Below are 14,131 nucleotides of genomic sequence, written 5' to 3' on the forward strand. Positions count from 1 at the left end.
CTTGCTTCTATTACATCGAAGACTTTGTACAAGTCACATTCTGAACTTTTAGTGAGTGGCTCAAATCAGTTTTTTAATCCACTGGGTTTGTCTAAAGCATAGACGAAACCAGGGACATTAGCAACTGGTACCACTTGCAGTATTCATTCAGAATGTGACTTGAATACATGAGCAATCAACACCTCAGTTTTTGTCTCCATACTAATGCTCCTCAATTCTTCTGGAAATGAAAACTTGCAGCTACAGTGTATGACATAGATAAAATTAAAAATGACCACACATGTATGCGGAAAAAAACATACCTTCTCCAGTGAGTTTTGCTTGTGTTGCAAGTGGACATCAAGTACTATTGTTTCTTCCTTCTATCAAATCCGAGACTAAATACAAGTCACATTCTAAACTTTTATCAGTGAGTGGCTCAAATCAGTTTTTTAATCTACTGGGTTTGTCTTAAAGATAGACAAAACCAGGGACATTACCAACTGGTACCACTTGCACTACTCATTCAGAATGTGACTTCGATACATCAGCAAAGAGCACATCAGTCTTCGACTCCATTCTAATGCTTTTCATTTTCTTCTGAAAAAAAGAAATTTATCAAAACTTGCACCTATGACATAGATAAAATAAAGAATGACAACACATATATGGTAGAACAAAATAACATACCTTTTCCAGTGTGTTTTGCCTATGTTGCAAGCAAGTGGACATCAAGCACTGTCTGGTTGTTTTTTTCTTTTTTTTTATTTTGCTTCTCTCACATCGAAGACTATATACAAGTCACATTCTGAACTTTTATCAGTGAGCGGCTCAAATCAGTTATTGAATCCACTGGGTTTGTCTAAAGCTTAGACGAAACCAGGGACATTAGCAACTGGTACCACTTGCACTACTTATTAAGAATGTGACTTGAATACATCAGCAATCAACGCATCTGTTTTTGTCTCCATACTCATGCTCCTTAATTCTTCTTGAATTAAAAATTTACTAAAACTTGAAGCTACAGTGTATGACATAGATAAAATAAAGAATAACCACACATGTATGGGAGGAAAAAATAACATAACTTCTCAAGTGTGTTTGTGTCTGTGCTTGAAGTGAACACCAAGCACTGTTGTTTCTTGCTTCTATCACATCCAAGACTATGTACAAGTCACATTCTGAACTTTTATCAGTGAGTGGCTCAAATCAGTTTTTTAATCTACTGGGTTAGTCTTAAAGTTGGACAAAACCAGGGACATTAGCAACGGGTACTCATTCTTGCTACTCATTCAGAATGTGACTTGAATACATCAGTAATTAGCATCTAAGTTTTTGTCTCCATACTAATGCTTTTAATATTCTTTTGAAAATAGAAAACTTGCACCTATGACGTATAAAATAAAGAATGACAACACATAGATAGTAGAATAAAAAAACATACCTTTCCAGTGTGTTTTGCCTTTGTTGCAATAAACTGGACATTAAGCACTGTCTGGGTTTTTTTTTTTTTTTTGCTTGTATCACATCAAAGGCTACGTTCAAGTCACATTCTGAACTTTTATTAGTGAGTGGCTCAAATCAGTTTTTTAACCTACTGGGTTTGTCTTAAAGATAGACAAAACAAGGGACATTACCAACTGGTACCACTTGCACTTACTACTCATTCAGAATGTGACTTGAATACATCAGTAATTAGCACCTCAGTTTTTGTCTCCATACTAATGCTTTTTATATTCTTCTGAAAAAAGAAATTTACCATAACTTGCACCTACGACTTAGATAAAATAAAGAATGACAACACATACATTATAGTAAAAAAAAAGCATATCTTCTCCAGTGTGTTTTGCCTATGGACATCAAGCACTGTCTGTTTTTTTTTTTAGGTTGCTTCTATCGCATCGACGACTATGTACAAGTCACATTCTGAACTTTTCTTAGTGATTGGCTCAAATCAGTTTTTTAAATCTACTGGATTTGTCTCAAGCATAGACGAAACCAGGGACATTAGCAACTAGTACCACTTGCACTGCTCATTAAGAATGTGACTTCGATACATCAGCAATGAGCACCTCAGTTTTTGTCCCCATACTAATGCTCCTCAATTCTTCTGGAAATAAAAATTTACTAAAACTTGCAGCTACAGTGTATGACATAGATAAAATAAAGAATGACCACACATGTATGGGAGAAAAAAAACATACCTTCTCCAGTGTGTTTTGCTTATGTTGCAAGTGGACATCAAGCACTGTTGTTCCTTGCTTCTATCACATCCGAGAGTATGTGCAAGTCACATTCTGAACTTTTGTCTTTGAGTGGCTCAAATCAGTTTTTATTCCACTGGGTCTGTGTAAAGCATACACGAAACCAGGGACATTAGCAACTAGTACCACTTGCACTTACCACTCGTTCAGAATGTGACTTGAATACATTAGCAATCAACACCTCAGTTTTTGTCTCCATACTCATGCTCGTTATATTCTTCTGAAAAAAAGAAATTTACCAAAACTTGCACCTATGACATAGATAAAATAAAGAATGATCACACATGTATGGGAGAAAAAAAACTTACTTCCTCCAGTGTACATGTGTTTGTGTCTGTGCTGGAAGTGGACATCAAGCACTGTTGTTTCTTGATTCTATCACATCCAAGTCTATGTACAAGTTACATTCTGAACTTTTATCAGTGAATGACTCAAATCACTGTTTTCATCCACTGGGTTTGTCTAAAGTTAAGTATAGACGAAACCAGGAAAATGAGCAATTGGTACCACTTACACTACTCATTCAGAATGTGACTTGAATACTGAGTACATCAGCAATCAAAAACTCAGTTTTTGTCTGTATATTAATGCTCCTTATATTCTTCTGGAAATAGAAATTTACTAAAACTTGCACCTATGACAAAGATAAATAAAGAATGACAACTCATGTATGGGAGAAAAAAATAACATACCTTCTCCCGTGTGTTTATGGTAGGATTCTTCTCAAATTTTTTGTATTCAAAAATTAATGAAATTTTCACAGAATCAAGAGGACAATATCACTAAGTGATGGTATCAGTGACATTAAATTTGACCGTTTAATATTAGAGGCAAGGTCAGGTCAAGGTCATTATCCTTTTCCTGGACATTAAGAATAAAGAATTACTGTTTCCAATCATGCGATCCCTACTTGTAATTCAAAAGATTGAATGTTTTTCTTTTTGCACAAAAAGATACAACCATAAAGGGCATATAAGATGATATAACCAAATTGACATAGATAATTCAAATAAAATGCATTGGATATTTGCTAATCCGAATTTCCTGTACTTTTCTTAAATTTTTAGGATTTATTAGTTATCTTTATATGCTTCCTATTTTTAACTTTTTCAAATATTCACATATAGTAAAGTAGTCACATAAAGGTACAAAATGATACAAAAACTAAAAGTTTTGATCGTTTACTAAGAGAGAAATAACACTTTTTACCGATATTTGGCTCAAATCTGTACTTAGATTTGAAGCATTTAAAAGCCAACATAATTCTAGTATGTGTGAAAAATCTTATTTATTTGATATATTTTGAAACTTTAGTCTCTTATTACTAATTTAACTTACATTTGAAAATTTCGTGTAGTTTTTGATTGCGTAAAAATTATAACTAAATTCAATGTTCTATAATAATTTTGAGAGGCAGAAAAGAAGATATTTTCATAGGCAACCATTCCGCCAAAAATACAGACCCTGTTACCGGGTAGTTTTCAAACGCAGTTTACCATTTCTATTTAAGTTGTACAATTGTGACGAGGAAAGAAAAATATGGTCTTTTAAATCTCTTACACCTAAATATATAAGACATATAAGCAAATCTACTCTGAATATTTCATCTAGTCAGAAACTAGAGAAGAATCCTACCTTATGTCTATGCTGCAAGCAAGTGGACATCAAGCACTGCCTGTTGTTTCTTCCTTCTATCACATCCAAGACTGATGTACAAGTCACATTCTAAACTTTTATCAGAGAGCGGCTCAAATCAGTCTTGAATCCACTGGGTTTGCCTAAAGCAGGGACATAAGCAACTGGTACCACTTGTACTATTTATTTAGAATGTGAATTGAATATATCACAATGACTATGAGCACCTCAGTTTTTGTCTCCATACTAATGCTTTTTATATTCTTCTGAAAATAGAAATTTACCAAAACTTGCACCTATGACAGTTAAAACAAAGAATGACAACACATATATGGTAGAAAAAAAATAACATACCAGTGCTTGGTGTCCACTTCCAGCACAGACACAAACACACTGGAATAGGTATGTTATTTTTTCCTCCCATACTTGTGTGGTTTTTCTTTATTTTATCTATGTCATACACTGTAGCTTCAAGTTTTAGTAAATTTTTATTTCAAGAAGAATTAAGGAGCATTACTATGGAGACAAAAACAGAGGTGCTCATTGCTGATGTATTCAAGTCACATTCTTAATAAGTAGTGCAAGTGGTACCAGCTGCTAATGTCCCTGGTTTCGTCTATGCTTTAGACAAACCCAGTGGATTCAAAAACTGATTTGAGCCACTCACTGATAAAAGTTCAGAATGTGATTTTCCAATTGGGAAATCTGATGTTGTATATATACCTAGACGTCAAATGTTCCTGCACATTTGTCCAGATAGGATAGGACTTACCCATAAAGCGACGGAAAAAACTTTTTCGCCCTCTTCCTACATAATAATCAAAATCAATATTTCTAATTAATAGTAGCTTGGTGTATATCTTCTACTTCATTAAATCTCAATATTGATAAAATTTATCATCTGAGATATACTAGTATGCTGTCTCTTTGAACGTTAAGAATACATGTATTTTAAAGATTTTCTTTTATTCGCTATTTTTAAGTTTCCTTCGGGTTTTTGTTTGGGACGGAGATTTTACTTTATGTGATTATGGACTGAAATAATCTCAGTAGTCGAGACTGTATGATGTCATGTATACTTTTTTATCAACAAATATACATGTACCTGTGTATTTAGAAATGGCCGCCAACCCTCATATACTCGAATTTTGCTGGAATGTTACAACGAAGCGGGTTGAAATACAATAACATGTATGATGTTTTTTTTTTCCGAGTACTTGTATAATAACTGCGTTAATTTAACTATAGGTTGATATGATCAAAAACAATACAATCAAAAATCCAATTCCTTAATAATAGGACTTCAGAGAGATCTATGAGATAGGGAACTTCGAGACGATGTCTCTTTTATGCATTGAAATGATGTTGGGATAAGTTAACAATACCATGCTGCAAATTTTTTGAAAAAATTAGGTGTTTTTAAAATTTATTGTTTGTTTGTCTGGGTTTTTTTTTCAAATTAGCTTGTCAAAAAACAGTAAAAAAACAAAAATACGCTGCACCTCTGTCTCCATATAGTGATCACAAAGAAGTGCATGTATATATTTCAGGAAAATGTCTTTGGGTAATAATTAAAGAAATAAACATCTCTGGAAAAAGACATTCTATACTTCAACAATGAAAGAAAAAATGAGCAAGCTCACATACCCCACGCTCCCCCAAAACTCAAAGTGCTGAAAATCCCGGAAAAAATAAAGGAATCCAAATTTCCCCTTATATGCACATCTACACATTGTTTCCTAAATATCTGCGAAATTTGACGAAATTCTGTGCAGTGGTTTAAGAGGAGTTGCGCTGACAAACTGTTTATCTTTATATTCAAGGTATGGCCAAAAATCTAAGTTGAAAAGTGGGGAAATTCCCGGAAAAATAAAGGAATCGGAATTTCCTGCTAATACGCACATCTACACATTGTGTCCTAAATATCTGCAAAGATTGATGAAATTCTGTGCAGCGGTTTAAGAGGAGTTGCGCTGACAAACTGTTCATCTCTATATTCAAGGTATGGCCAAAAATCTAAGTTAAAATGTGCGGAAATTCCCGGAAAAATAAAGGAATCGGAATTTCCTGGTAATATGCACATCTACACATTGTGTCCTAAATATCTGCAAAGTTTGATAAAATTCTGTGCAGCGGTTTAAGAGGATGGGGTCGATTACTTTCAAAAGTAATCGATTAAATTAAAATTACTTTGGATTTGAAAAGTAATTGATTACAAGCTGAATACAGACATTTTTTAAAGTAATTAATTACAACTGATTACTTTTCCTTCATGTAATCATGATTACTTATGATTGCTTAAGATTACATTAAGTTAAATGAAACAACTATCCTCTGGTAGACTCAAAAGGTCTAGTTTTGCCTTTGAGACTCAGGCACTACAGCGAAAATATCAGGACGTTCTGCCAAAACTAGTTAATCCAATAGAGCTCACACTTACAGCTAGCCTCTGTGCAGAGAAAACTGGAAATGTCACCATACACACCTCAGTCCCACAAATCACTGCTAAACACGAACAATCAGATTTGGTCAAAAAACGTTCACAATCAGTATGATAGAAGAACAGTATCCCTCAACATCTTGGATTAGAGTTTATACAGACGGATCAGCCAAAAATGCAACAACAGAAGGAGGAGCGGGTATCTACATCGAATACCCTAACGGAGAAAAACAGTCAGAGGCAATACCAACAGGCCTTCATTGTTCCAACTACAAAGCCGAAGAAGAAGCCATCACCCATGCAGTACGCTCCATCAGAGACAAGGCCAATAAAACAACAAGTGTAGTATTCCTGACAGATGCCCTATCTGTATTGCAAGCCATTAACAATAAACTCCCCGAACTTGAACAAGATCTACACAACATCGAAAGCCTTCAAACAGCATTACAATGGATACCATCTCACTGCGGAATCAAGGGAAACGAAAATGCTGATCTGATAGCAAAGGAGGGAGCCAAACAACAGCAATATGAAAACCAAGTAAGCTTCTCAGAGATGAAAACCATCATCACATCACTACACAGAACCCCTCAGCAACAAGACAGCTATCACCAACTGGCTAGACCTGAGCAGACGACCATCTTCAGACTTAGGACAGGACACAACAGACTCAACCAACATCTGCATAGAGTCATGAAAGTCATAACATCACCGATGTGTATATGTGGAGAAGCTGAGCAGAATACAAAACACCTACTACAACACTGCAGAATACACCAGGCACTGAGAAACAACACATGGCAAACACCAACAACGCTACAAGAGAAGCTTTATGGACCAGTGGAAGCCGCCCTACAGAAGACCACCAGATTTGTAGAGGAGACTAGGACTCGAGTGTGATGAGGCGAACGAAAAGAAGAAGAAGATTAAGTTTTTTTTTCTGTTTAATGTTCAAGGACAACAGAATTTTTTTTAAGTCTTCTCTTTTTAAATATCATTTATATTTTGAAGGTAGAACCAACACAAAGTTTGGTGGTACATTTCTTTACACAGATGTATAAGATTTATCAAGTTCATGCTTTCTATCTTTAATACAAGTAATAAAATTTCTGTGTTATTGAGTTAGAAATAAAGATAATTTATTTATCAAGCTAAGCTGGACATAATTATAGTTATGCATGAAGGGATTCGATTGAGGTTCTGTTAAACAAGTAATTGACCTTCTTGATGAGTGATGAGCTTTTCATTAAGCTGCCAATTACTATTGTTTTTACAAGAATTAACACATTGACTGGGCAAGCATGCAATTAGTTCAATAATTGTTATACCCCAAGCTGACCAAGCTTTACTGGTGTTTTATTACTAATTAATTCACATATCTTTTTATGTACACTGAAAATCAAACAAAGTAAATTTTAGAATACACATCTCAATAAAGGAATATCTGATATTTTAAAAAAAACATGTTTATTAAAAAATATTTTTTATAGGGAAAACAAAATGTTGCATTTCATAATGTTATAATTGATTGAAACCAAAAACAACCAAACTTTAAAACGACCCTGTAGTAATTTTCTTCCAGTTTAATTATACATATATCAAGTCAAAATGACCAATTGCTAAAGTATTTTGAAATTACTACTGAATATAGCTAGAAACTGATAGAATTTACTCATTTTCTGGACAATGGACCTGATTTTAACATTTCTGGAAGCATTAGAAGAGACACCTAACTAAAATAGCTTATAATTTTATAATAACTTTTGCTCACTGAATATTATTAAAAAATCATTATTTCATGAACTTTGTTTTAATAATTGTAATCATAAAGTAATCAAAAAGTATAATCATGATTACAGGATTTTTTTCAGAGTAATCGATTAAATTACGATTACTTGTAATCAGAAAAATGGGCGATTATTGATTACTCATGATTACTTGGCAAACTGTAATCGATTACAGCTGATTACGATTACCCCATCCCTGGTTGCGCTGACAAAAAAAACAGGACTGACGGACTGACACTCTGACTGACTAACTGACGGGTCAAAAACATTGTGCCTCATGCAACTTGTTGCGTGGCGTATAATAATTAAGAAAAATCCAGTCTTCTGGAGAATAAGGGGTGTGCACAGATATTGTTTGCCGATTTTCAGAATTTTTTAAAGTTCATTTTCAGTTCCACGTGTAAAACAATATAAAATTTTAAAGATTATAACAACGAATGATTTTTGTTTAAAGTATACAATAAAACTAAAATAAATTCAGCGTCCTTGAATATTAAGAATATTTATAAGCATAAAGAATGACCGGTCAACTGCTGCTGCCTGTTTACAAGAATCAGGTCCATATTATTGGCATTAGGAATACATGAGGAGACTGCTTCACGGAAGTCCAAGCTAAGTCAGTCGACAACTACATGTACATGTAACCAACAAATGAAAGTCTAAACGTCCATGCAGATGATGTTATCGGCCCTTGTTCTTTACCCCTGATAGTAGATTCTCGCCTTTCGTCCTTGCTCTCTCATCATAACAACTGTGCAGCATTGGTATTTCAAAAATTGTATTTTCATTAAGAAAAGACAAAGATTTCTTTAGGGACACCACTATTTTTTCATATCCTTGAAATCTTTCATGTTTCGCATTTTCATCCTGTTGTCTCGCTCTCTCTCGCGCTCTCGTGCATGCATCATCATCATTCGGTACATACGCTCTCTTTCATGTGGATCTTCCTCCCTTTCCTTTGGAAACTCAAGTTCTATCCCTTCTTCGATCAATGTTTTCACTATTTCTATGTGACCGTTCAAAGCTGCTGATGTTATTGCAAAGTCACCCTCTTTTGTGGTATTTTCTGGAGTGGCCTTTTTATCCAACAGAAAATCGACCAGATGCCAATAACCATTTTCTGCTGCGATGTGCAGAGGGGTTTTCTTGTCTTCTGCTTGGCAATTGACATCTGCATTTTTGTCTAGTAACATGCTTATTATTCTCGGTTGATTGAAAAGTACTGCAAAATGAAGTGCAGTCCATCCACCAAGGCCTTTTGCATTAACAGGTATATCTCTTTCAAGCAAAGTCTTTACTAGTTCAATATTTCCAAAGGCACAGGCAGTATGTAAAGGTGGCCAGTTATCTTGGCATCCTTCGGGCTTTGGCTTTGTCATTGCATTCGTAATAGTCCTGACAATTCCTTCTACCCCAACACCAGTTGCTGCAGCTAGCATTGACCTACCATCATCCATTTTGTAATTGTCTTTGATGTCACTTCCGCTCCAGTGTAGCTGACGTGTTGCACTTTCTCCCGCACATCGTATGGCTTCGTGAATTGGCAAGCTTCCAGTTGCACTTTTAATAGAATTGATGTCTGGTTTTGACTTTAAAAGGGCTCTAAGTGCTCCATCATCTGGATTTCTGGCAGCTCTATGATAAACTGTAAATCCATCTTCTGTCTTCTCATTCACATTTACACCTTTCTCTATCAAAGCTTGCATTGTATCATGTGACCCATACACTGCTGCAACATGAAGCAGTGGGGCTCTGCGCTTCCTAACCAAATCAAATATTTCTTGTCCATATAGAACAAGAAAATCTTCATCTTGTATTGGGTCACTTGCAGTCAATGAAGCTCCTTCTTCTATCAGCATTTTTACAAGTCTTCCGTAATTCATGCCATTCCCATAGCAAGCTGCAAACAGAGAGATGCCCAACTCTTCTTTGAACCACTCATGTTGTTTGAAGTCTTTAAAATCATCATGTTTTATTAAATGCTTGATGGTTTGGTCTTGTCCATAGTAGCAAACCCAAAAGAAAAAGGTACGATTATATTCTCCCCTTTGCTGAAGGACAGGTTGCAGATTTCCCATTTCCCCCATGAATTTGACAAAAGCTTCTCCAAATCTCACATCACACAGACTTGGGTGTGATGCTATAAGTCTGACATTGCCTTTCAAAATTTCAAAAACAAGTCTTTGGCTCAGTGAACTATAGTCTTTATTCCAAACACTCAGGTTAGATTCCATGGTAATTGTGAAGTAACTAGATGTTCTAATGCGTTCATTCAAAAAATCTAAACTACAGATTTCCAGAATTTTTTGAGGAATTTTTCTAAATACTGAATCAGTCACAAAGTAGAACATTCTTTCATGGCAGAATTTCCAATGATGCAACTGAACTGGTTCCAGAAACACTCCTGAAAGAAGAGTACATGCGTACCTCATCTTTTCCAAACTCATATCATCTGGAACACTTAAAGCCGTTCTAAGTTGTCTAAATATATTTTGCTGAAAATCTGTATAATCTTCAAACCTCTCTTTATCCAGTTCAATCTTTCCATCCAACAACCCCACACATGCCAGAGTGTAGTAAATAATTTTATCAAAACTATATACTTTCTGAAGCACAGTTTCCACTGATTTTTCAGGGTTTTTGAAATACTGCTGTCCTTCCATATGGAAACTTTTGACACCTGCGTAGAGTCGGCTATGGTAGGCGTACGAGTTGTTATTAGCTTTCTCAATCTCATCCTGTTCTCTGTAAGATAAGCCATGCTTTCCTCCACAGCAACCTTCTAGAATCTTCATCCTGTCATAATTCCCAGGCTTGTACTTATCTAATGATAGATCAATCACATGTTTTGTTTGAAACAAAGGACATAGTGTTACTCTTGGGTGAATTTTCTCCAGTTGATGCTTTTGAAATGTGATGATAACTAAAGTGTTGGGTCTATTTTGGACAGCAGTTTCAAGAACTTCATCAAGATGGTTTATCCACTCTTCAACCTTTGATACAGTGTATGTTGCGGGACCAAATATCTTATCTATCAGCACACACTGTTTTTTGCTAGGATTAACTTTGCGTCTCCATTCTTCATAAGAGTTGACGATCACAACAGTGTATTGTTCTCTGCCTTCTTCATCTAATGCTGTTCTTTCCCACTCATTTCTGTGTCTCATCTCTGGTCTTGGAACAAGTTTCTCGGGTTTCTTAACAAACTTTATGAGAAGATGCTCAGCTAGGGATTTCTTTCCATCACCAGGGAAACCTGTGATGGTGACCCAACCTCGATTCCATAGGGTTCTTCTGGCTGAGTAGTATGCACCATACTCCACAAAGAATTCCTCCGAGTTTATTGGATTAACATTGAAAAAATCATGCCATACTGAAAACAAAAAGTACAAATATTGAACATAAATGCATAATTTCTTTTATCTTAAAATTGTTAAAATTTTGTCATTATTCTACCGGTATAACACTATTAAAATACTGAAAATTTATCATATAAAAATTATATTAACTATATTTATAGGTACATGTATACATAGTAATACTGAGTCAAAAACTTCTCTACTTGACTTTAGTTACCATGTACATGGTGACATGAAAATATTTTACCACCTTTAACTACTTCAGCATGTCTTGATCATTTGAGTAACACTGAAGATAAAATAATTTTTATACTAAACTACTTGCTGAAGCAACATCTAAATGATGGAATTTGTGTGAACTAATTTCATGATCACAAAATTAACACTAATATGGCATAAACTTACAGTTTAACTGTTCCTCACTCAAATAATTGGTACTCTCAAGCTCTACTGGTGGACGATGAAGGGGAACAAACTCTTGCCCACCCTGTCTTGTTTGGGGAGGATTTGGTTCATCTACCAAAATGACATCATCATCATTATCATCATCCTGTGCAGTAGGTGGTTGCTGTCTTTGAAGCATTTGGGCACCATGTTGCACAACATTGCTTAATGTCTGCAAAGTTTGGGATAAAAGTCCTTGCCCTGGAAACCCTGAAGCAGAGGCTGACTGGGTAGCCACATTTGGTTGCACAACTGTGCTGTTTGTTGGAGTTGCTGCAGTGCCTGTTGGTGTTGCTATTGTTGCAGGAGTTGAGGAAAATGTTTCCATATTGTCCTCATATTCCTCCACATCATCAAAATCCTCATCATCTAAAGGTACAATTAAGTGCCATTCATTATGATAGTTTATTAAAGAAATTTAATAACAGGTGTCTATGTCTTATTTAATATAAAAAATATATAATTATAGCTTCTATACATATTAAATTACGTATTTGTTGGCCCAAGGTACAATACATATTTGCTGTTTATATTAAATTTTATCAGAACCCAGCCTTATGAGAAGTTGACTACATGTAACAGGAATTGAGGAAATGTACAATTGTACTGGAAATCTAATCCGGGACTCTTGCATAACTATAGTCAGGTACTCTGCTGATCTGCTACATGTATACCTATAGCTCATACCTACATGCAACCAAAACCATTACATTCCTTGCTCTTAAAATTGTCTTTGCATTTTGAAGACACCAGTTCTAAATTGCCCATTGTAGGACTTCACATACATTTTCCAAATCAAGGGGTGAGCAATGGCACCAAATCTGTGACATGAAAGAAATTAGGGCTGGGCAGGCAATCGAACAGGGGACCAAGGGCTGCATCACTATCAACTCTGCTACTCTGATATTCAAAGCCCAAACTATAAGTATATAACAACTATTTAATTACGCCATTTTCATATGTTATTTTGTTCATGATTTAGGGAATAACTTCTAACTTGGTATTTGCGACCATTAATGCTGATTTAACGGTCGCAAACTGAGTTTTACCGGCGACGCGGTATGTTTGCGATTCGTTAAATCAGCATTAACGGTCGCAAATACCAAACTGGAAGATTAGTTATTCCCATTCTAATGCAATCCATGCATTTAGTTAGTTGTTTACGTCTAATTTTATTGAGTTTCCTTAAATGAAATTAATCCGAGATTTCTCTGACTCTAATCCCTGCTTGTATATTGTGACTTGTGCTTAAATCTCCCCTGCACAAGTCACAATATAAAAGCGGGGGTTAAGAGTCAGAGGAATCTTGGATTAATATGAACTACGTCATAGAGCATTGCGTTTTTATGTCGCTCTATTATGACGTCACAACGAAAAGCTTTCACTCTCGTTAATGTTCGTTTTACTGCTTCAAACATCAGTGCATTAACCAATTAAAACGTGTTTTACAAAACAATTGCATTAGAATTTAGGTTTAATATCCAAAAACTTATTCTCTTTCGCCTTTAATTCAAACACCAATGAACCAATCCTTAAACACTGATTTATCGATAATAGCTGAAACTGAAAGTTATCACATGCAAACATTTGTTACATCACATGCAAACATTTGAGAAAACCATTATTGTATTGAATTTAGGAAATAGAGGCATTTAAAGTATACCACTGTCTTCATAATCAGCTGTTGTGAATACAATATTTCCACTCATTCTTTTGCCTCAGCTCCTGCAACAAATATGCAACAATGTTGTAAACATGTATAATTGTATTTTATTTAAGCATCGACTGATGCACTGATCAAACCAAAACTGCCATTCTGATTCAACTTTATACGCCGTAATTTCTGATTAACACTTACACATGCATACAACCGTTATGGCACTGTTTTCAACTAACCTAAAACTGTAAAATCTTTTCCATTCCACACACCAAAGCAGGAAAACCCAAATGCTATAAATAGATTTTTTCTGGATCCTTTAAATGTTTTCTTTCTCATTTGAACTGATTGTGGAAAAATATTTCTGTTATCTTCCCTAATAAAAAACTGCTTTTCTTGAATAATTTATTTTTTTTTAATCAGACAATGTAGAATGCTTACAAGAATATAGAATATGCCTTCGTCATATCGAATTCTTAAACGTACAATCTACTATCATGCCAAAAAATGCGCATGCGCTGTATCTACATTACACTGATTTAGATCTTGTTGATGACATGTTTTGA

General features: G+C 35.1%; 2 protein-coding genes across 2 annotated transcripts; one reads left to right on the forward strand and one right to left on the reverse strand.

Annotated features, from left to right (window-relative positions):
- The first annotated feature begins 6,429 nt into the window (after window positions 1-6,429).
- Window positions 6,430-7,218, forward strand: LOC134248044 (uncharacterized). The gene has a single exon (XM_062730465.1). It carries the CDS (start codon window positions 6,430-6,432, stop codon window positions 7,216-7,218), a length of 789 nt encoding a protein of 262 aa, XP_062586449.1.
- A 26-nt stretch (window positions 7,219-7,244) lies between these two features.
- Window positions 7,245-13,835, reverse strand: LOC134248066 (uncharacterized). Its single transcript, XM_062730493.1, has 4 exons — window positions 13,767-13,835; window positions 13,572-13,633; window positions 11,870-12,277; window positions 7,245-11,478 (listed from the first exon to the last, which is right to left on the reverse strand). The coding sequence occupies exons 2-4, from the start codon at window positions 13,615-13,617 to the stop codon at window positions 8,927-8,929; spliced, it is 3,006 nt and encodes a 1,001-aa protein (XP_062586477.1). The 5' UTR covers window positions 13,618-13,633; window positions 13,767-13,835; the 3' UTR covers window positions 7,245-8,926.
- Window positions 13,836-14,131: the final 296 nt, after the last annotated feature.

This window comes from Saccostrea cucullata, unplaced genomic scaffold (genome assembly GCF_032062105.1).
Source record: "Saccostrea cucullata isolate Sc308-1 unplaced genomic scaffold, CSIRO_AGI_Scuc_v1 ctg502, whole genome shotgun sequence".
NCBI lineage: Eukaryota > Metazoa > Mollusca > Bivalvia > Ostreida > Ostreidae > Saccostrea > Saccostrea cuccullata.

Coding starts and splice junctions, on each gene's coding strand:
- LOC134248044 (XM_062730465.1), top strand. CDS start 6,430: ATGATAGAAGAACAGTATCCCTCAACATCTTGGATTAGAGTTTATACA.
- LOC134248066 (XM_062730493.1), bottom strand. CDS start 13,617: ATGAGTGGAAATATTGTATTCACAACAGCTGATTATGAAGACAGTG. Junction 12,278..13,571: donor AGCTGATTATGAAGACAGTG/GTATACTTTAAA, acceptor TTGTACCTTTAG/ATGATGAGGATTTTGATGAT. Junction 11,479..11,869: donor GAGTGAGGAACAGTTAAACT/GTAAGTTTATGC, acceptor TTTTGTTTTCAG/TATGGCATGATTTTTTCAAT.